General features: G+C 32.4%; 1 protein-coding gene across 7 annotated transcripts in view; it reads right to left on the bottom strand.

Moving 5' to 3' along the window:
- Positions 1–3,609: 3,609 nt before the first annotated feature.
- The window catches only part of LOC127706471 (rho family-interacting cell polarization regulator 2-like), an 86,480-nt gene continuing 66,657 nt past the window's right edge, over positions 3,610–23,432 (bottom strand). For all 7 annotated transcript variants that reach the window (XM_052211115.1, XM_052211113.1, XM_052211111.1 and 4 more), the window contains 15 exons: positions 23,296–23,359; positions 22,577–22,746; positions 20,923–21,068; positions 18,937–19,045; positions 17,180–17,731; positions 15,518–15,633; positions 14,728–14,938; positions 14,168–14,297; positions 12,750–12,908; positions 11,572–11,721; positions 10,915–11,064; positions 9,949–9,995; positions 8,517–8,600; positions 8,119–8,212; positions 3,610–6,425 (listed from right to left, as the gene is read on the bottom strand). In XM_052211115.1, the coding sequence (XP_052067075.1) occupies positions 6,349–6,425; positions 8,119–8,212; positions 8,517–8,600; positions 9,949–9,995; positions 10,915–11,064; positions 11,572–11,721; positions 12,750–12,908; positions 14,168–14,297; positions 14,728–14,938; positions 15,518–15,633; positions 17,180–17,731; positions 18,937–19,045; positions 20,923–21,068; positions 22,577–22,746; positions 23,296–23,359 (2,259 nt within the window). In that variant the 3' untranslated portion in view covers positions 3,610–6,348. The remainder of the gene's footprint in view (positions 6,426–8,118; positions 8,213–8,516; positions 8,601–9,948; positions 9,996–10,914; positions 11,065–11,571; positions 11,722–12,749; positions 12,909–14,167; positions 14,298–14,727; positions 14,939–15,517; positions 15,634–17,179; positions 17,732–18,936; positions 19,046–20,922; positions 21,069–22,576; positions 22,747–23,295; positions 23,360–23,432) is intronic.

Raw genomic sequence — 23,432 nt, 5'->3', positions numbered from 1 at the left:
AAACAGTTTTATATGATTGTTGTATGCTACAAATACACATGCCCTCAATGCTAGTAAACCTAACAATAAAATCAGTTTTATGAATTGTTGTATGCCAACCTTATGTCTATCAGATCCCTTTTAGACTCTCTTGTTACTATTCGGGGTCTTCAGATCTGCCAGATCTGGGTCGACCTCTTGCGTTTTGGGAGATATTGACTCTGACCTCAACAATTCTGTCATGACGATTTCTGTTTACACAACACAGTCAGGTATGGAGCTCGATTGCAGGTTTTGTTGAGGGTTGCCGTTCTCTGCTAAATTGTCTCTGTTGGTGTCCTGATTTAAAGTTATGTGAGCCTCATTATCATGAGTTGTGTGTAGGGTCAATGTATTAACTGGTGTTATAGGTACCTGCCTTCTTGAGTGACTATCTAGTGTCAGCTCTTTTGTAGATCGTTGTCCGGGTTGATCTGCTGGTATCCCTATATGCTTAGTATGGTCTTACATTTACAGGCGGAAACATCTTATGTTGCATTGAACGTTGATTTACTATGTTCTTTGTGTACTGTGGTATGTGGTTGTATATTAGTGGGAACAAACTTATAAAAGATACCAGGCTTATAATTTTGGACGCCAGACGCGCGTTTCGTCTACCAAAGATTCATCAGTGACGCTAAAGTTAAATGGCCAAATGAACTACGTATATATACTAGTACTTAGTTGTAGTGCAGCTAAGGGAATCTATTCCTGAGGTGGAAGTGGGCGCATATGCTGATGACATCAACGGGGTTGCAATGCGTATGACCAATTGTCTTTTGGTAATACTCTGATTTTCCTGGTTGATACATATATATACATATATATATAATTACTCTAAATATCAGCACAACAATGTTAAATCTGCAAATTTGCGGAAGCAAATTTTTGTTCTTCCCTCGCCGGGATTAGAACTCATGCTATCGAGACAACACCGCCTATATACTGATGTTGAGTAAGAACTATATTCTTCAGCGAAAATTCTAGAGTGGATATTCTTCATTGAATATAGTTTATCTCTAGTTCATAGATCTTTTTATACAATTGGCGAATTCCTTCCACATGCCTTAGATTCACGTCTTTTAAACTACTAGTATTCATTTCATATCAGTTTGCTTATAAAAGAAGTGAGAACTTACATTTGTTGACTATAAACCTTAAAATAATAAATATGTGAAACACAAAAAACACAAAACTTCTTATATTGAGACTGATGAAGCCGAACTCTGATATATGCTTTCGTGTATATTACACGACCGAAACACCAGACTTAATGTAAGGGCTCATTGCTGAACGTTGATGCTTTTATTGACACACAGGGAGCAATCGTTGATACTTTTCTTATTTTCTGATATCAAAAAATCATTTTTTGATATCAGGAATTCGAATTTTTGATATCAAAAAATCATTTTTTGATATCAGAAAATGTATTTCTTGATATCAAAATATCGTCAGTAATATTTGATATCAAAAAATCTATTTTTTGATATCAGAAAATGGATTTCTTGATATCAAAAAATGATTTTTTGATATCAAAAAATCGAATTTCTGATATCAAGAAATAAAGATTATTTTCTGATATCAAGAAATCGAATTCTTGATATCAAAAAAGGCAATTTTTGATATAAAAAAATTGAATTCCTGATATCAAGAAATATTTTTTGATATCAAGAAATATTTCCTGATATCAAAAAATCATTTTTTGATATCAGGAAATACATTTTTTGATATCAAGAAATATTTTTTGATATCAGAAAATAAGGAATAAATAGTAAAACGGCGCCTCATAGTTTGGTGCATGATGGACAGAGTTAAGCGGAGTTGGATGAACACCTAACTAAAAGCAGCAAGTTGGTTGGGAGTATGATGTACCTGATAATGTTGATGTTTCTGCTGGCAGGTAACAACTTCTTGGTATCTCAGCATCTATTGTATGTTTTCTTGTACAGTGTACTTATATAGTTGGTACGATAGTGGTTGCCGTTCGAACAATTCATGTCTGTTTAATTGTTGTAAACATAGTTATCGTATGGTTTATTTTCTTTAAACAGTATGCCCTCTATTTTTATTTCCGGGAGAAGCGGATGCAATGGTTACCTGTATTGCAGAGTATGCATTTAGATAAGTAAGGTTGTTTTTTTTACATTTTTGGTCATTGGTCGTCACCTCTTTGTAGTTTGAAGAGTTTGCCATTTTTTTTTGTTGCAATACACTTTCTCAGTGTTATTGAGGTGGCATGATTTTTCTGTAGTAGATATTCTTGACATTTACTTTATGATCTCATTCAGATGTCGTAGATTTTGGTTTGGTTTAATGTGCTCTCTTATGAGTTATCAGATGAATTAGTTTGCATGGCGTCCGTTTATTTCAAGCCTGATGTTGTATGATAACTATTTCTCCTATATAGTTATTCTGATGATTCAGAAGCCAAAGATTGAGTGCTCTACTATTTTTTCACCACTTTTGTCGACGTTGTTTATGTGTATCAGATTAAGGTTTGGACTTGTACCCAGATAGTTGTCAAGACGAGGAAAGTCCCTGATGTTATTTCTATAGCGATGTTGCCATGCTTGAATTCTAATTTGTAATCCTGAGAGCTATCAGTTTCTTCAATCAACTTCTCTGCAGCTTTAGTTTGATTTAGCTTGTAGGTTTTTACTTTCTGCTAGCTTTTTGACAAGTGTAAATATTTGTGATAAGATGTGATTTCTTGACCTAGTTGTTGAGGACATTTTGACAGTGATGTTGGAATATGAGCAACAAGTTGGTGATGTAATAAATGAAAATTGTGACTTATGGTCATGCATGAAGGTTTTCACACTGGCTGAATTTTAGAGACCAGTTCAGAAGACAGATTTTGCGTACCAAGTCAATCGTGGAGGCTCCTACACTGATCCTATGGATCAAACCCAGTTAAATATTGTGTTAGATTGTGTTGCCTTTTCATCTGTAGACCTATGAACTTTTACCCTGGACTTGGTGAGAAATATAATATATGAATTTGTATCTAAGTGTCAAGCTTGAAAGTTCTCACACTGACTGGATTATAACATAATGCACATGCTGAAATGTCTCGCCTGCTATACTGACATTGATTTTATGTTGATAGTCCTAAATATAAAGTTTTACTACAAGTATCACATTAACATTTATGATCCAAGAAAATGAGGTCAAGGTCAAATAAACAAAGCCAGAAATATATGTACACATATATATTGTATAATACAATCATTCCATACACCGATTATAGATGACCTCTTGCTTATAGTATAAAAGAAACAGACCAAACCATGGAAATTTTATATTGTTGTCAAGGTCAAGCGTGGAGATTCGTGCTGATATGATGAGTCAAGCCCTTTCCAACTGATATTTAGAGTTTGTTCTAATGTTGTGCTGGTACGCATCTGTTCAAGTTCACAAACATGTTTAACCTGTCCTTTGGTCTCTAGTAGATATATGACTCATTGGTAATCATACCAAATTGCCTTACTTTCAGACAGACTTTCAGGTAGGGTGAGCTAAAATATACATAGATTTACATGTCTCTTCATGATTCCAAATAGTTTTTGTTTGTAAATAAATCAAAACAAGTTTCATTTCATATATATTTTAATATATAACCATTAAGATAACTTTTATATGAACAATTTGACTAGACTACAATTATAAAATTACAATTAATTACATTGTCATAATCTCAATCAAGTCAGTAATCAAAACAAATTGTTTTACAACAGATTTTCTTTTACATCATTAACAGATTTTAACAAAATCTAGTCAATTTAATGCAGGCAGAGAAAGTATATATATTACTTTATATACATCTTAGGTTCTCTTGAACTAAAAAGTGTCAATTAGGAGTCTATCAGATTAGGTTTTTTTTACCTAAAAAATTATTTTCTTTAATTGAGTTTTAAAGATGTTTCCACCAGGGACAAAATCATTGGCAATACAAGAATTTTCTTACATTGTTTGCTACTAACAAATACCTGCAGCATTTGCTTAACTGAATGTACCTAAAGATAAACATGATATAAGTAAAATAAAGGATGTGGGTTAAAGACAATTATACAACTCTCAAATTGTAAGTCTGGTCTTTCACAAGTGTTTTTTTCTTGTATGCTTTTGTTGAATATAAAGTTAACACCTAATAGTATTGCTAATATCAGGATTTTGCTGTATAGAATTTTCATATTGAATTTCCAAGATGATAAAACAAAATGTATGATAGTACACAATATAAACTGCAAAAATGTAAATTTCTTCAGTTCTTTTTAACAATAATCTTTAAATCACTTTTATTATTTTGTTTAAAGTAATTTAAAGTTTGTAAATAACAATAATAACATTTTCCTTCTACTTGAGAAGTTTATACAACAGTATATCATGAAAATCAATATATTGCACATATTAAAATGAATATCTACCAACATCTTTTGTAGTCAAAGCTTGTGTAGATTGATTACCAGAAACTGAACATCCTATTTTACTCATCACTTAGCATTTTGTGTATTGCATAATTGTTATTATAGATGATTCTCTTTAAATAAGAGAAATGTCCTAAAAAGCAAAAATGTGCTGATGTAACATGAGTTCTCACCAATGAAAAGATACGTTGGGCATATGTCCCTATTTATAAATGACTAGTTTTGTACATCAATATCAAATGATTTTGAACATTTTTTTGAAGATGTGTTAATTGGTGCGGCTCACTTCTATACAGCACATCTTTATTTTGTAACATTTAAGTTTATTTCTGTTTGGTTCATACACATTTCATGAGACTGATGTTACTTGCTTTTATATCGTATAAAAAAAGCCAAGCACAGCAAATTTTTAAATATGTTCAATTTCTCGTATTATCAATTGCATTACATATACGATTGTATTTGTTGTAAATAAGTTCAAATAAAAATTACAAGACTTTTAAATGGTAGCTTAATGTAACCTTAATATAACTTTAGGAAAGGAATGTAGATTTAAGTTTTTTAAAAAATAAAATATTTTTCCGAGTGTTTTCTCCTGGACTACATGCTATATTCCTACTCAATTGAGTTCATTTTAATATAATTCATCAAAATCTGCAATCAATGCCAAAATTTATAATATGCTTTATAAACATTGGTTTGAGAAAAATATTTTTTGAAGTTTATTAGTATATGTTTATAAAAGGGAGATAACTCTGATTGATTTTTCATCCCAAACAATAGTCAATAGTTTCATTACAGTTGATTTGAGAATGGTGTTGATGGGACTGTGTAATATTTGACATTTAAATGGGTCTGTTTTAGTAAAAAATCTAAATATATTGGTCCGTTTCAGTAAACATCTACAACATACAAAGTCTATCATTATAAAAATGTTGGCAAGTAAATGACAATTTAATGAGTATTTATTAAGCACCTTATTCAATTGCAAAAATTTCAGTGAATGAGGTATTATGCAAATAGCTTGTTCAATTAATAATATTCAGATCAACATATGAAAGTTATGACTCTCAACATTTTTCAAGTTTAGAGTCAGTTTCTGCCTCTTTGACAGAAATTAAAATTCTACAAAAAATAGTATTTTGCTTTACTCCTTGCAATCAATATTCGAATATTTTGGTAAAGCTTATTATTGTGGATAAAATACATTCTTCTTAGATCTGTGACCCTTTTCACAAAAAAAATCTTACTAGAAAAAAAGACTAGTGGGTTATGAACATTTCAAAATAACTAACGATTAATTTTTATCATAATAGTTTTGGTGAAAACAGCTGCTGTTTGGTAGGAGTAAAATTACTTAGATGATTTTAAAATGAGGTAAAATTTGGCGAACACTGAGATGGTAGTTTTTAATGGGGTGTTGGTAATCTAAATAAATTGGTGAGTAAAGCTATAAACATTACCAATGAATATGTACTTTTCAATACAAGCAGCTACAATTCAAACTGATCCAATATAAGTTAGTGGTCATGTCAGGTAGGGGTTTCAAGCAATACATGAATCAGAGCTTACGGTCATAAAACTTTCGAGTACAATTATCATACACAGAAATCAACCAATCAAAATGCCAGATTAGGCGTTTCGAGCAGAAGTTTTGTACTCAGAGAGTACTGAGTAAAGTTTTATGACCAAAAGGCTTTTGTATTCATTGTATTGATGCAGATTAAAGATTCAAAACAAATGTATGTTATTTAAAACATAACTTCATGTAACTTTGATAAATAAATAATCCAGTAAATCAATCTGTTAACAGATGAATGAATTCCTTGAACTTTTGGATTCTGTGTTGGAAAACTATCCATGTACCAATAGTATCTGGCCATTGTTTACAATGTCTGTAGAGCTACTTCTGAACCTGAATACCTTGAAATCCATGGGTTGTAAGTTGTGTATCATCAAAAGCCCTTCTCCCATCTTCACCTACAAATAAACATAGAAATGAACATAATGGTTTACTTTTATAAATTTTGACTTGGATGGAGAGTTGTCTCATTGGCACTCATAACACATCTTCTTATATCTATTAATACATAGAAATTTTTTATGCAGAGGTTAAAAAATATCAGGCTTCAGGGATTGTATCCCTTACCTGACATCTATGCAGATCAGACACAATCTGAGTTCCAGTTATATTTAATTATGTTCTCCAGAAGCAGGCTAAGAAAATCAATTATTTCAAGATTGGTTTTATTGGCCTAGTTAATTTGAAATAAGAAAATCTTTCAGTAGTAAACTATATAAAAACTTTGTTGCAGTTGAAAGATCATGAAATGGATTATTTAACCAAAATTTGGCATCAATGCACCATTTCCAAAAAAAAAAACGTTAATTGATGCCCAATTTACTGTTTTAAGTAACAGTATTAAAGCTGCCACGTTTTAAGGCCAAATCTACCATTGTCATTTTTGTTGTTGAATGTTTGCATTAACTTTCTACTTTTAGTATCTATGGTATAATACAAATTCTATTTTAGCATTTAACATTTATTATTTGGACAAAATCTGGAAACAATTTGCCAATAGAATAAGTCAGCAATTTTGTTTTATGAACTTGTTGATTCATTTTTCAATTTTTATTGGTGGTGTTAGGGCATGTTGGGGATTAATTAAATTCTGAAATGGCTTCATAAATGGATAATTAAGGTAAAGTTTAGCATAAATTGGCATTGTAAAGATTTTCATAGCATTCTTTTTTTTATTGATTTTTGGTCAATTATTCTACTTTGAATAAAAAAGTTACTGCCATAGTGGTTATGCACAGACAAAATTAAAGAACCTTTGTGAGCACAATCACATACTCCAGGCCCCCACATTGTCTCTGGGCAAACATTAAAGAACCTTTGAGAGCACACTCACATACCCCAGGCCCCCACATTGTCTCTGGGCATACATTAAAGAACCTTTGAGAGCACACTCACATACCCCAGGCCCCCACATTGTCTGTGGGCAAACATTAAAGAACCTTTATGAGCACACTCACATACCCCAGGCCCACACATTGTCTCTGGGCAAACATTAAAGAACCTTTGAGAGCACACTCACATACCCCAGGCCCCCACATTGTCTCTGGGCAAACATTAAAGAACCTTTGAGAGCACACTCACATACCCCAGGCCCCCACATTGTCACTGGGCAAACAAAATATTGCCAGATTCATAAGTTTAAAGGCTCATAACTCCTACTAAAGTCAATTGATAAAAATTTCTTGTGGATATGCACATCTACATAGTATGTCCTTATTATCTACAAAGTTTCATTAAATTATATTGCATGTTTATTGAGGATGGGATGACAAACTGTTGCAGTAGTATATTTAGGGCAAAATTCAGAGTTCAAAGGAGTATAACTCCTAGAAAAAATTTGAATCCTAATTTCCTGTCGATATGTACATCTATATATTACGTCCTTATTATCTACAGTTTCATGAAATTCTGTTGTGTGGTTTCAGGAGATGCGATGAAAAGTACAGGACTGACGGACAGACAGGTCAAAAACATTTTACCCTATGCAACTTTGTTGCGTGGAAGTTGCGTGGGGTGTAAAAACTAAAAGAGCATAATAATTTTTTCTGAATCTACCATTGGTTGACCAATCAGTTCACAGAAATACTATACCTAATGACGTAAGGGCTGCCTTAGCTTGGTCCTGGACTGTAGTTGACCTATCTGTCTGACAAATATAGGCCAATCTGTCGATACTCTCTGTAGCCTAAAATAAAAAAAGAAGATATTTATAAATGTGAACATTATCATTATTAAATGAGACTTACTCAGTATATCATTGTATATTGTATGTGTGGTGTAGTTGTTATTTAAAATGATACCATACATGATAAAAAGAGGTTTTGCTTGCTTAAGAAAGGACCAGGATGTAAGGTGTAATCAACAAAGTAGTTACTAAAAAGTAAAATAACAGAACTACTAGACTCCAAGGAACATTCAAAACAGAAAGTCCCTTATCAAATGGCAAAATCAAAAGCTCAAAAACATCAAATAAATATCAATGTTCTTACCTCCAATATCTGTAGAGCTTTACAAGCACCTGCTCTGATCTCAGAAGTCTTGTCTTCTAAACCTTCAGCAAATACAACTAAAGCCTGTAAAATAATATTATATATAATAAAATATATTGTTATGAGAGATTGAGGTTTCCATATTTAATGATTGCTTTAAAATTTTTAAAAATGGTTTAACTTGTTGTGTGGTAGTTACTTTTTGTTGTTGCAATGGTAATGTTTATTTTAACACATTATAATCTTTAGATTTTATATGCATAAAAATTCAAAGGCAATAATAAAGCTGCTGTGAATATGATATAATTTTGAAAATATCAATTCTCGGTTTTTGAATTTTTAAAGCAAGTACCTTTATTCATTGCTGAGAAATCTGTGGCAAAAGTGGAAGAAGATTGATTGATTTTGCTTGTTTAATTTCCAGTGGAAAATGTTTCATGCTTATTCAGGATAATGTGGAAGGAGAAAAAACACAGAAATGTCATATTATGCCAATAAAGTTGAACTCATAATGCATCAAAAATGTTTCACAGCATACAATTAGTTTTGAAAAGCAATTTGATTTTTAAGGACTTTTACAAAAAAAAATTTAAGTCCCATCTAACCAGTTAACCCTTGTCACACACCAACCAGAACACCTACTTTTATGCTTGCCAATCCTACACAGTAGTCTGAACATTTTTCATCAATACAGAGTTTATTGCTGTTATGTAGTTATATATACGTATGAATTACAGAGGGACATTTGAGTTACCTTCTACATGGGCTACATTTGATGAAGGGCTCATGAAAAATATCATCAAATATTGGTCTTGTCTACAAATTTCTTAATTCTGCCTCCAGATACATGTATGAAGATGAGGCTTCAATTTTAATTAAGTATCTGTTTTTTCATTGGTTAACCGTACACAACTTTGTCCCTTAACATCTTACTTCAAGCCAGCAATCTCATTATATATAGTGATACATCTAGCTTATTCGTAGAGTTTTTCTATGCTATGTGGGTTGAACATGACATACATTTCAGATGTTATTTATCAATGTCAGGTCAAGCATTATATTGATTGTTATTTGTTTGTTTATGTTTGATGCTTCTTTCAGCAATCTGGCTATACATTATGGGGGCAAGTTTTATTGGTAAAGAAGTTGGGGTAGCCTTAAAGAACAACTAACTTTTGCAGGAAACTGCCAATCCTTAGCAGTTAAGATTGGAATGGAATATGCCTTGTCATCAGCTGGATTCTAAATCACAACCTGAGAGTTGACTGGCTAGTGATAACTGAAGATAAACTACTGAGACCACTCAGCACAGGGGCCCCTCAAAATTTATAAATGTGTGCTAAACTTTGGGTAATAAACTTCTTTAAATCAATCTTTAATCTTTAATTGCTTCTTAATTATTTTGGTAAACTTTTGTTGTTTTGACACTTACCTTATCTCGTGATTCTTTGTTCTTGTTAATTTTTCTTAAATATGATTCTGTAAAGAAAAATTTAACATATATATCATTACATATTAATGATAGGGAACAACATCACTCAGTTTAATAGTTATTTGTTATGTTTGTTCTTGTCAATTTAATTTTGTATAAGTTCTTGTTTATATTTAGATGAATCAAATTGGACTCGGGCTTTAAACTGAACACAGTCCATCCGTAATAAAAGTATTCCATGTTGAATCATTGAATCATTCATTGCATGTTTCAGAGTTTCAAGTGTTAGTTTGCACCAGAGTTTCAGACCCAGAGATCCAGGCACCAGTCAGTCACCCAACCTGTCACTGCCATTCAGAGTATTCATTTGTTGTGTGATCAGATGCATCACACAGATTCTGTAACAAGTAGCCACACAGTAAGGCTCTTGTTTCACAATCCTACCAGTCACCCATTTTCCCTGGTAACAAGTACACCAAGTATTTTGATAAATTGTGATAGGGATAGACCATGATACCTATATAATTGACTATTTCTGTGTCACTACTCATCACAAGTACATCAAGTATTTGATACATTATGGTTGGGATAGTCCATGATACAAACCTATACAATCTGCTTTTTCTGTGTCACTACCCATCACAAGTACACCAAGCATTTTGTTATATTGTGGTTGGGGTAGTCCATGATACATACCTATATAATCAGTTATTTCTGTATCACTACCCATCAGAAGTACAACAAGTATTTTGATACATTGTTGTTGGGGTAGTCCATTATACATACCTATATAATCAGTTATTTCTGTATCACTACCCATCAGAAGTACAACAAGTATTTTGATACATTGTTGTTGGGGTAGTCCATGATACATACCTATATAATCAGCTATTTCTGTATCACTACCCATCAGAAGTACACCAAGTATTTTGATACATTGTGGTTGGGGTAGTTCATGATACATACCTATATAATCAGCTATTTCTGTATCACTACCCATCAGAAGTACACCAAGTATTTTAATACATTGTGGTTGGGGTAGTCCATCTTTTAATTGCAATATTGTTTTTATCACAGTATCTGAATCCTCGCAGCATAACTTCTCAATCATGTTAACTGAAAAAGAGAGTTGACAAAAAATATATATTAAAATGAATAAAAGGAGATGTGAGTTTACATCAATAAGATGGTAACCCAACAACACAAAAACCTTGAGACATCTAAAGGCTTTTACGAACATGCTTTCATAAATTTGTTTTTAAGCTCCTTGTTTTGCAAAATTCCCTTATTTTGTAAGGCTACAGTATAAAATTACATAAGAGTGATAAAAGTTTAAAGAAACAGACAAATCAAAATAATTTTTGTTACTGTTTGAATTATGGTAAAGTTTAGGTGATTTATAGTACAAACAATATGTTGAAGCCTATTTAAGCTAACTATATTGTAAGGGTTTTGCTCATTGTTGAAGGCCATACATTGACCTATAGTTGTTTACATTCATATTGTTTGGACTCTGTGGAAAGCTGTCTCATTAGCAATCATATTTCATCTTATTTTGATTGTCATTGATTTTTTTGCCCTTTTAACCTTCCTTCCTTTGATCACATGACTTAAAATACTTACTTTCACTGGCTACTGCATCAACATGTTGAAGACCGCCTTCCTCTTTAAAATAGGTCATGAACTGGTGAAGTGTTACTATACAGGTGGGTTTTATAGTTTCAGGGTCATAATTTGGGACATCTAGTAACCTCATTACTAAATGACGTATTACTGAAAAAAAGCACAGATACAATATTTTTATTATATCAAAACAAAATGGCTAAGTAGAAGGTTTATTTTATGGATGTTCAGAATAAATTCCAATTAGATTTGTAGCTATAAGACTTTATTCAGATATTCATCACCTCAAGATCCTGGCATTTTGTTTATGTTCATTGGATGCGCAAACAATGCATAAATCAGGCCAATAGTTTTCTCATTTGAATTGTTTTACATTTTTCATTTCGGGGGCCTGACTATGCAGTATGGCTTATGCTCATTGTTGAAGGCCGTACTGTGATCTCTAGTTGTTAATTTCTATGTCATTTGGTCTCTGGTTGAGAGTTGTCTCATTGGCAATTATACCACATCTTCTTTTTATATTAAGGGACAGTATCATTTTCTGATGTATGGTAATAATAATCTAGAGTGCTACGAGTTTGTTAACAAATTGTCTCAAAATTTTTTCAATTAAAAAATCTAGATATACAAATAAATACTATGCGGTATGGGTTTGGCTCATTGTTGAAGGCCATACCATGACCTATAACTTCTATGTCATTTGGTCTCTGGTGGAGAGTTGTCTCATTGGCAATCATACCACATCTTCTTATTCTTATAAAACCTAATATGATAAACACTGTAAATCAATTCTTTATTCAATTAACATGATTTAAAGTTCAAAGAATTGTTTATTGTTTAAAATATCTTCACATTAACAGTTACATATGTCCTGGTCAACATTTAAATTGGTCATTTGAATCCTCCCCACATGGTTCTAAGGACACCGAGCAGAAATTTGACCAGTGTCCTTAGCTACTTCTCTATAAATGTTTCTTCTGCTTCACAGTTAATACATTAGTTTGGCAGATATCAAAACCAATATTCAAACATAAACAATATACTGTCAAGACTCAAGATTTGCTACTGAACACATTTAGACTCTTACGTTAATACTAGACATTAGTTTGGCAGATATCAAAACCAATATTCAAACATAAACAATATACTGAGTTAATTCAATGTATTTATTGACCTACCTCTCTTTGGATCTCTCTCGTATTTACTACGTAGCTGAGCACCATACTTTTGATCTAAACAGGTAACCAGTTTCTCTGGTTGTATATACAAGAGGTTTTGATCAGTACACCTGGCCCAGAATTCTCGTAAACTTTTATCTTCAGTTAAACTGGACATCACTAAAAAAAGTACCATATACAAATAAAATTACATTCCTCTGGCTATTAATATACACATATCTTGTAATGTCAAATAAAATTACATTCCTCTGGCTATTAATATACACATATCTTATAATGTAAAATAAAATTACATTCCTCTGGCTATTAATATACACATATCTTATAATGTCAAATAAAATTACATTCCTCTGGCTATTAATATACACATATCTTATAATGTCAAATAAAATTACATTCCTCTGGCTATTAATATACACATATCTTATAATGTCAAATAAATCCTCATGGTCTTTTAATTTACATGGGACATGGGATTAGTTATAGCTATTGAAGAAAAACGTTTATATCTATATTATATATTTATAGATTATTGATGGTTTTCAAATGAGAGCGTGTTTCTCAACTACAATCTCTTCGAAAGGGAGACAGCTCTGAGATGAGATGTAATCAAGAAACATCCTCGAGTTTGAAAGACCAATGAGAATCTTGTTTATTGCTGTTTTTTTAGACGTCAATGACGTAGATTCATGACCTTGTGCATGCTGTTTCTACCAGACTGAGGAAAACCCATATTACTCGAGTAGTGTGATATGAAAAATGATCATAAAATAGAAGAAGAATGTGTCTAAGGACACAAATGTCCCTGCTCAAGCTTTGTAATTTTCCAAGTTAAAAAGGGGCATACCTCTATAACGGTAAATGACTCACTGCTCAAATTCGAACTCTGTCGGCAAGTTTTGGTTCTTAGCATTTTGTACATTTCAAAAAATTTGGATGAGACAAATATAAGTTAGAGTGCGGAAACGAACAAATTTGCGGATGGACGGTCAAGGTTGACACTTAATGCCACCGCTGCCTACAGAGGGGGCATAAAAAGTTCAAAATCTGTTTGAGAAAATAGGGAAAATACATATTATTATCAAATAGGCTTCAACTGATCAATGCTTTATAGCCTTTTGTGAGGATGTGCACGGACTGGACAACTGTCTACTCTAGATATCTTTTGGATTCTTATGTCTTTGAGTTCCTGCCGTATTGACATATACCCAAAATCTACTTTTATTCATATCAATAATGATTTACAATTGAAACTACACATCTGGAAAACAAAACATGAATTATTTTCTGAATCTTACTGGACAATAATTAATTATCTTCCTTACTCTGAATAAGACCAAAGCAATCAAAATTATCTTCCTTTCTCTGAATCTTACATAACAATATAACTATTTCGAAGCCATTCTCTGAGATCTTACCAGACAATAAGTCAATATCGGAGCCATTCTCTGAGATCTTTATCAAACTATCTATTATATCAGCCTGATTTTGAAGTCTATCTAATGCATAGATTTCCCTACATTTTAATGGACCATATACACCAAGGCTCTGCAAATAAAAATCACTCATTAGTTCCATTGTAAATTAATAATTGGTTTGATGTGACTGCAGTATTCTCAGGCTCAATAAGATGAAATTTCATTGATGAATAATATATATATATCTGTGGGAAGAACAAAAATTTGGGTTATGCAGATCTAAACTTTGTTGTGATAAATTTGAGACAAAGTATATACATTTATCTATATACATTATGTATGTATATTTGGTTTAATTTCTACATAGAGCTGCATGTGTCTAATAGGCTAACATAGTATTATATACAAATATTCCTGGGATTAAAAAAAAAAACTTTAAATACATGATGAAAGATCAGCATACAAGATTATCTAAATCTCCTCAAATGTAATCTGATTTAATCATGTGTAAGCCAGGTAAATTTTGAAATTCTGAGTAAACAATTGTAACCTCTACTTACCTCAAGTAATCTCTCACAATAAACTAAATGATACACTAAGGCATGATCCACTTGGTCATTCTCTGTAGTTGGTGGCAAAGGACTGGAACCTAAACTGGATCCAAGTTGTGTGTCTTCACTTAGGCGCTTTGCTAATGACTCAATCCCTGAGTCAGCAGTTTTGGCAGTTGAATCTGGACTAGACATGACATGGTCAAATACAGAAGCATCACTGTAATATAGAACATTAATAAAACAAATATTTATTATACTTCACATTACAATGCCAGATTTTGATTGGTTGATAAATTAAATAACACATAGTTGCAAGGGTGATAGAGCATGTTGTTACCCCTCAAAAAAGCATTGTCAACCGAGGCCAAAAACAGAGGCTTTGGCCTCGGTTGACAATGTTTTCCCGGGCTAACAATCTGCCCTATTATCCTCTCAACTATGTATTATTTATTTAATATAGTTTAACATCATAAAATATATCCAATTTTTTCTAAGTCTGCATTAAAATTATTCAAAACTTTTCTAGAACTATTGGAGATGCAGAGCTTGACATATTGTTAAGGTACTTTTTTATTGTGAAGACCATATATTGAACCCTAGATGTCTTTTGATGTTGTTTTTAGCTGTTGTTGGGTTGTGTTCTTACTAACATATATCTTCAAAGTATAGTGATAAAAAGATTTTATATTCCCATTATATCTTGTATATAATGCTTAATTTTAAAAGAAAAACCAGACAATTGTATGAGTAAAAAGGTTTTTATATATGGAATATTTTTAATAGTCTAAAAACTTACTGATGATTTTCTGGATCACCATTCTCTTCTTCTGTATTCAGAAAATCAAACGCACCCAAAGCGCTTTCAATAGAAATACTTATACTGGATGATCTTGAACTGCATCGTGAATGTTTCTGAAAATGTAAATTACCACTTTGTGTGTAACTGTTCCTTTGAATTAAAAAAAAAACCCTCAGAAATGACATGTTATTAAGAACAACCATCAATTCATTTTTTACAAATCTCTAGAACCTTCCTTCTTCTGGTAGTCAACTGCTACCAGGAAACAGTTTTATGTCTATTTCTAAATAAGTCATCTGTCATATTCCCTAATGTGTATAATGTTTATCAATTGACAGAAAAACAGTAAATGAAATTAATTAAAAAATTGTGAATTTCTAACTGAAATAATTTGTTTTAACTCTAAATCTTTTTCCTTACCAAATTAGAATAAATGATTTGTCCAAAGAATATTGCTGGCATTGACTTATCAGAGAAAAAATTAATATTTTCATTACATTTGTAAAATCATGGTCTGATTTAATGGATGTTCCAGAATTAAATGCATGGGGAGCATGGAAGACACTTTTTTAAAAACCCATAAATTAAAATTTTCACTTTGCTTAAATTTTTTACAAAATTCTAAGGAAAATGCAACCACCCATACCTAATTAATTTGAATGCCTCCTTTACCCCAACCTAATTAATTTGAATGCCTCCTATCCCCCATACCTAATTAATTTGAATGCCTCCTATCCCCCAACCTAATTAATTTGAATGCCTCCTATCCCCCAGCCTAATAAATTTGAATGCCTCCTATCCCCCAGCCTAATAAATTTGAATGCCTCCTATCCCCCAGCCTAATAAATTTGAATGCCTCCTATCCCCCAACCTAATTAATTTGAATGCCTCCTATCCCCCAACCTAATAAATTTGAATGCCTCCTATCCCCCAGCCTAATTAATTTGAATGCCTCCTATCCCCCAACCTAATTAATTTGAATGCCTCCTATCCCCCAACCTAATTAATTTGAATGCCTCCTATCCCCCAGCCTAATTAATTTGAATGCCTCCTATCCCCCAACCTAATTAATTTGAATGCCTCCTATCCCCCAACCTAATTAATTTGAATGCCTCCTATCCCCAACCTAATTAATTTGAATGCCTCCTATCCCTCAACCTAATTAATTTGAATGCCTCCTATTCCCCAACCTAATAAATTCTGGAACAGCCCAAAGATCATTTTATGATTATTTGAGACATTCTTGACAGGAATTAATAAAACAATGCATAAACTATTTTATTTATATTTTCAACAATAAATGACTCAATGGAAACATTGGGCTCTGGTTGATTGTCTCGTTGGCAATCATTCCACACATTCTTATTTTGAAATGCTAGTAACATTTATTTTTATAAGGAATACTTGTTTCCTATGTACATCACAATGTCTACACTTACTTATCACAATCAGTTCAGAATAATTATATTCCTTAAGACGCATCAATACTATAATATGAAAGTAAAAATACTATCCCACAGAAAACAACAAGTTTATGAATTTTTCACTCAAAATATAATTCAAATAAGAAAAATAATACTTCATTTTTTCTTTATAGTTTACTTATGTGAGATAAAATTTTCTTTGATACTATTTTTTAATATATGATAAAGTCCTCACTCGTAATATTTGTTCTAACATGACAACAACATCTTCCAGTTTTTCTAACTCCCGATACTGTCCATGATAATCCTCTAACGTAGTCATCAGACTGTGTAAAGCATCCTCTACATTTGTTGGCTCGTCTTTTGACAATGTCACAGTGTGACCTAATGCCACGGGGAAATGTAAATGTGAATACCACGATGAGAGTAACGTTGATGCTGGCGAGGATGTCACTAAGGGTGATATAGAGGGCGCTGCCATTGGTTTCACAATGTCAATATTGTTATTTGAAGTAATCTCTGGAGTTTCCATCACAGGTACTGGTGGCGCATGGCGTTTCATTCCTAACGGTGAATTAGCACTGGGTACATGTATAACACTAGAAAATCCTGAGTCTCTTTGTAGGTTAAAAGAATTGTCAGAATGAACTGTACGATACGGTGATGAGAAACTACTATGATTACCACTCGTACGTAAAATAAAGTTATCGTCTTTGGTTGTGGTTAGATTTGGTGGTGTTGAATGTCTTCTGCTGTCGTCTGATGATAAACTTGAGTAACTTCCACTCTGTAAAAAAATTGTAGTTGTAGTAGTTATATCTGAATGTTAATCATAATTATAACAATTCTGTTTTAATGGCAGATTTTTGATGGTTTCTGTTAGATTTTTTTACAACTTTTATGGACTTAAGATGATTGTTGAAGACTATTTTGCACTCGATGTTTTTTTTGTTATTTGTTTATAGGTTACTGTCTCATTGACGAATACCTCACATCACCTTTTAGTCAGTAATATGAAGAGCATAAAATATGTGGGATTTAAAAAGAGATTAGGTTAACAAAAGGTCAATACTGGACCTTAGGAATAATAACATTTGATCTTAGATAATGATAATTAAAGTTTGAAGTTTGTAGCTAACATGACAATATGTGTGATACTCAATTAAATCTATCATTCCTTAAAATACAGTTTGTTTTATCATTGAACTTTGTAAAAAAAAATCAGTCTTTTGTTATAAAGTGTATCTAACCAAATAAAGCCACAAGAGTTGGTTCTAGACCGCAATGAATGTAATCTCAAAGTCTACTAACTACTGATCAATATGAACTATTAATTTATCTTTTTTGTTTTTATTAAGATTAATATAAACTACATTTAAGAAATTTTCATTTGTAGCCTGTATTTATTTCTGTAAATACTGCTGTAATATTGATCAATTAATTATTGGTGTTTACTACCAAGTCAGGAAAATGGCCATTGTTATATTATAGTTTCTGTGTGTGTTACATTTTAATGTTGTGTTTCTGTTGTGTCGTAGTTCTCCTCTTATATTTGATGTGTTTCCCTCAGTTTTAGTTTGTAACCCAGGTTTGTTTTTCTCAATCGATTTATGAATTTCGAACAGCGATATACTACTGTTGCCTTTATTTACGCCACTTTCAGGACCATTGGATATATCATGGCGGCACGTTTGTATTGGTTTAGAAAGCTAGAGACTGTCTGGTGAGAACCATGGACATTTGACAAGAAAACTAGCAATCCTAGTAAATTTAGATTGGATTTGAACGTAATTGTCGTGTGCAGGTTTCCACCTCACAACCTCAGTGTTGACAGGCTAGTAATACAGTAGATGAATAACTTAGACCACTTGGCCATCTGAAGTTCTTTCATTTTAATATTAATCTTTTTAGCATATATACTGAAAGGGGATTGGACAAGATAGGAATGTGCTATCCAATCAAAATTAAATTTGGATATGTATAATGTCCTACCAGTTCTCCATTTAGAGCCAACACAGATACAGGTCTCTTCCGTGGAGTAGTCTGTGGTCTGCTTGGAACATCGAAATATGACATAGACTCCTCCACACCTTCTAAAGGACTGAAATACAATAAAATTACAGATTAGTTACACATAAAATGGATGTCTTTTTCCCCTTGGTATTTGGAAACAGGCATGGTACTCATTTTCAGCTATTTTGTCTGTTAATGTTGTTAGCAATGTCAAACTTTTCTAATTCGCATATTGTTTAGTTATTGGCAATTTACCAATAAGGTTAGTAAGGAAAATATTTTCTATTTCTAAACTTTATAATTTTGTTTTATGACTTATTCAAATTTGGCTCAATAAAAAAATATAAAGTTGGATTTATATCTTTCCTGAGTAAACCATTTTCTGTATGTGCTTGACCACAGGCAGGCAACTATAGTCCAGTGATTGTCAATAGTTTTGTTTTTCTTTTTATGTTATGAGCTTTAATCAGACTGTTTAATTTTACCTTTTGAAATGTTTAACATTTTATTATCCAGGGGCATTTTAAAGATTATTTTACAGTAGGATTTAGCTGACTGTTGAAGGCTGTACCATGACCTGTTTATATCCTTGTCAGTTGATGGATATGTAATTATTCAGTTAATTTGAAACTAAACTGAAATAACCATTGGTTATTATACTGTTTTTGGCCTCTGACCTCTACACTTACTTCCATGTTATAATGACACTAAGTTTAACAGAACTGTTGTTATTGATGCTGTTTTGACCTCTGACCTCTACTTATTTCTATGTAGTAATTACGCTTAGTTTAAGATAAACTGTTAACACAGAGATATGTCTCACCTTTTTGTTATTTTGATAATGCATATGTTGAAATTAAAATAGCAATACTTTAACATGCAATTTTTGCAAATATTCAGTCAATGAACCATGACTGAAGGTGCATGGCTAAACGATCTCCATGGAAATGAGATGTGCCAATGCTAATACAACTGCATATCAAATACCATTGACTTATCATAAGTCGTTCCCTTTAAACAAACCTAAACACAAACATTAACTTGATAACTATGTAAAAGTTTTGAAGTCAAAGAACCATCATAAGGAGGTGGGGCTATAAAATCTCCATGGAAATGAGACTTGCAAATGCCAATACATTCGCTTACCAAATATCATTGACTTATAATTAGTGGTTCATCTTTAACTGATCTAATAACAAACTAATACATGTAAACTACGCAAAAGTTTCAAAGTCAATAGACCATGACTGAGGGGTAAGGACCAAATATTCTCCATGGAAATGAGATGTGCCAATGCTTATACGACTGCATACCCCATATCATTGACCTACCACTATAAGGTCCCCATAAACTGACCTAATCACAAACTAATACATGTAAACTAAGCAAAAGTTTCAAAGTCAATAGACCATGACTGAGGGGGTAGGGCCAAATAATCTCGATGGACATGAGATGTGCCAATGATAATACAACTGCATACCAAATATCATTGACATACCACTAGTGTTGCACCATAAACTAGACCTAATCACAAACTAATACATTGTTGACGCCAATGCCGGAAACAGCATACCTATTTCTTACTTTTTGACTGTTAAGGCGAGACAAAAACTGTTGGTATAGATGCTGTTTTGACCTCTGACCTTTATATATAATAACATTCAATAATTAAACTAAGTTTAATAGAACCATTGGTTTTAACTGTTTTTTTACCTCTGACTTCTATACTTACTTCCATTTAATAATTACACTAAGTTTCAGAGAACCGTTGCTATTGATGCTGTTTTTTACCTCTGACCTCTTTACTTACTGCCATGTGATTATTGCACTAAGTTTAAGAGAAATATTTGTTTTGATACTGTTTTTGACCTCTGACCTCTATACTTACTTCCATGTGATTATTACACTAAGTTTAAGAGAACTGTTAATATTGATGCTGTTTTGACCTCTGACCTCTTTACTTACTTCCATGTGATTATTACACTAAGTTTAAGAGAACCATTGGTATTGATGCTGACTGTCATTAACTGTGGATTACAGGAGAACAAATCTTTCGTCTCACATGTTTTTTGTCCTAATATCACAGACTTGAAGCTTCTTACTTCTACTCCCTGAAAAAAGTCACAAAGTATTAAAAACAGAGGCTCTGGAGTATGTTTATTCAACAATAAATTATGCCTGTTTTATGTTATATTTTCAAGTTCAAAGAAAATTGGTATTTCCTGAATAATAATGAATCCACAGTGTAAAAACAGGAACTTATCTCCCTTGTTTCCTTGAAAGTGATGACTAGATTTTGCAAGTGATCTTGAACTTGGATTTTTTAGAATTTTGTTTTTAAGCATCAAGAATTTATATTCTCTACACTAGTAGACTATTTGTTTTTCGCCAGAATTTACTAAATTTTACTTTTTGTAGAAACTCAGCTTGAATTTATTTTCAATATAAAGTATACAAAACTAAAAATGTAAAACCCTGTCATGACTTGTAATATATTTTAATATATTTTGCTGTATTGCTGTCCCACTGATGTTTACCCACCATCTCATTTCATAAATACTAAAAAATTAAGCATACAGATACACAATCCTTGTGTAATGATGTTGAAAAAGGGGAACAATCCATCAACTGTTAATAGTCAGATTTTTCTGTATTAAAACTGTCCATAATGTTTGATTCTTATATCCTGTATTTTACTAAATTACTAATATAAATACTGATTGTACTGTCCATCAGAGTTTACCTGTTATACAGCAATAAACAGGTTTACAGGAGACAATAGATATACCGATAGACATGATGAAGATGTTATATGAATTGAACTCAGCTAGACTTAACCTGTCAGCCAAATTTTTTATTCTGTTTGGACCAGTTAGTCCTCTTATCCTTAAATGGAACAATATTGTAGGGAAGCATCAAATATCCATTTTTAAGTCACTTGGTAAGACTTCAATGGGGATCAAAAACTTTCTTCCTGTACTCAATATGAGACACACAATACTGTGGATTCATTTATTTTCGTGGGTACCAATTTTCGTGGATTAAGGAAAACTCACATGTTCGTGGATATTTAATTTCGTGGTTTTGCCAAAGTCTGCATACAGATCTATAGGAAATTTGTCATTCGTTGAACATTTAATTTCGTGGTTCATCTGTACCCACGAAAACCACGAAAATTGGTATCCAACGAATAATAATGAATCCACAGTATGTGTTCTGTCTTAAACTCTCTTTAGTGACAATCATACAGTAAATACTATACTATATGTAATGACTTTAATACTAGTTAGAGCTTGACACATTTGTATGGACGTCTGTCTTTATGATGAAGTCTTATGATGTTGACCTTTAGATGTCTTCTGCATTATTTTTATGTTAGGTTGTGGTCTCATTGACATTTGTATGGACACCTGTATAATATCAAAGACCTTATGTTGACCTTTTGATTTTTTTGTTATTTTGTGATGCAGGGTTGTGGTCGCATTGCTGTATATCCCCATCACTTTTTATTCATACTTGAACTACTAAATAATCTCATGCCCATCACCAATGACAGTTTTAAATGTATACTCTGGGTTCTCCCATCTCTGGTTCCCTTCCCATTAACTTGTCTATTTACCTTTATATGAAGCCCATCACCAATGACAGCTTTAAATGTATTCTCTGGGTTCTCCCATCTCTGGTTCCCTGTTTTTTCCACTCTGCCACGTGAACGCCACTTCTGTGACCCATGTCGCAGAGTAATATCAAATACATCTCCTGGACATAATCTTGCAAAGCCTGCCATACCTGTGAAAACCCCAGATAAATATTAAATAAGCCCAAAAACAAACGCATCTTGTTATCTCTAAGTTAAGAATTAATTCAGGAAACACCCTGTACAGAGTTTACTATACATGGAGAATAAAAATAAGAATAAAAGAAGAATGTGTCTGAGCATGAATGTCCCAGCTCAAGCTTTGCAATATTCCAAGTTAAAAAGGGGCATAACTACACTCTAGAACGGTAAATGACTCACTGCCCAAGTTCGAACTCTGTCTGCATTATGTTGTTTTAAGCATTGTGTATTTGTTTCATAAAATTTGGGTGAGGCAAACTTTAGAGAGCAGAAACGAAAAAAAATTACAATTTATAAAGGGGCATAGGGTGGGGGCATAAAAATATCTATTGTGATCTTTGGAACCAAACTTTATGTAAGCTGTCTAAAATTGAGTTTTGTTTAACACTAGCTTCATTTAAGATCATAATACAGTGCAAAGTCTTTAGTTGAAACTTCAGGGATTTTTTCCCTATGGAAAGTTTGAGTTGATCTCAGAACTTTTAAATTTTCATATTTACCTTTAATTCTACAATGGAACGTTCCCATCATAGCCTCTAACTGAGCTTCTATTGCACACATTGTCTACAATAAATTTCAGTGAAATATTAACTAAATATTTCAATGTTAATTTCTGAGTTTGTTATTTAGAAAGGAA

The sequence above is a fragment of the Mytilus californianus genome, unplaced genomic scaffold (assembly GCF_021869535.1).
Source record: "Mytilus californianus isolate M0D057914Y unplaced genomic scaffold, xbMytCali1.0.p SCAF_6, whole genome shotgun sequence".
Lineage (NCBI taxonomy): Eukaryota > Metazoa > Mollusca > Bivalvia > Mytilida > Mytilidae > Mytilus > Mytilus californianus.
The sequence above is the reverse complement of the archived record's forward strand: the minus strand, read 5'-3'. Positions and strand labels throughout refer to the sequence as shown.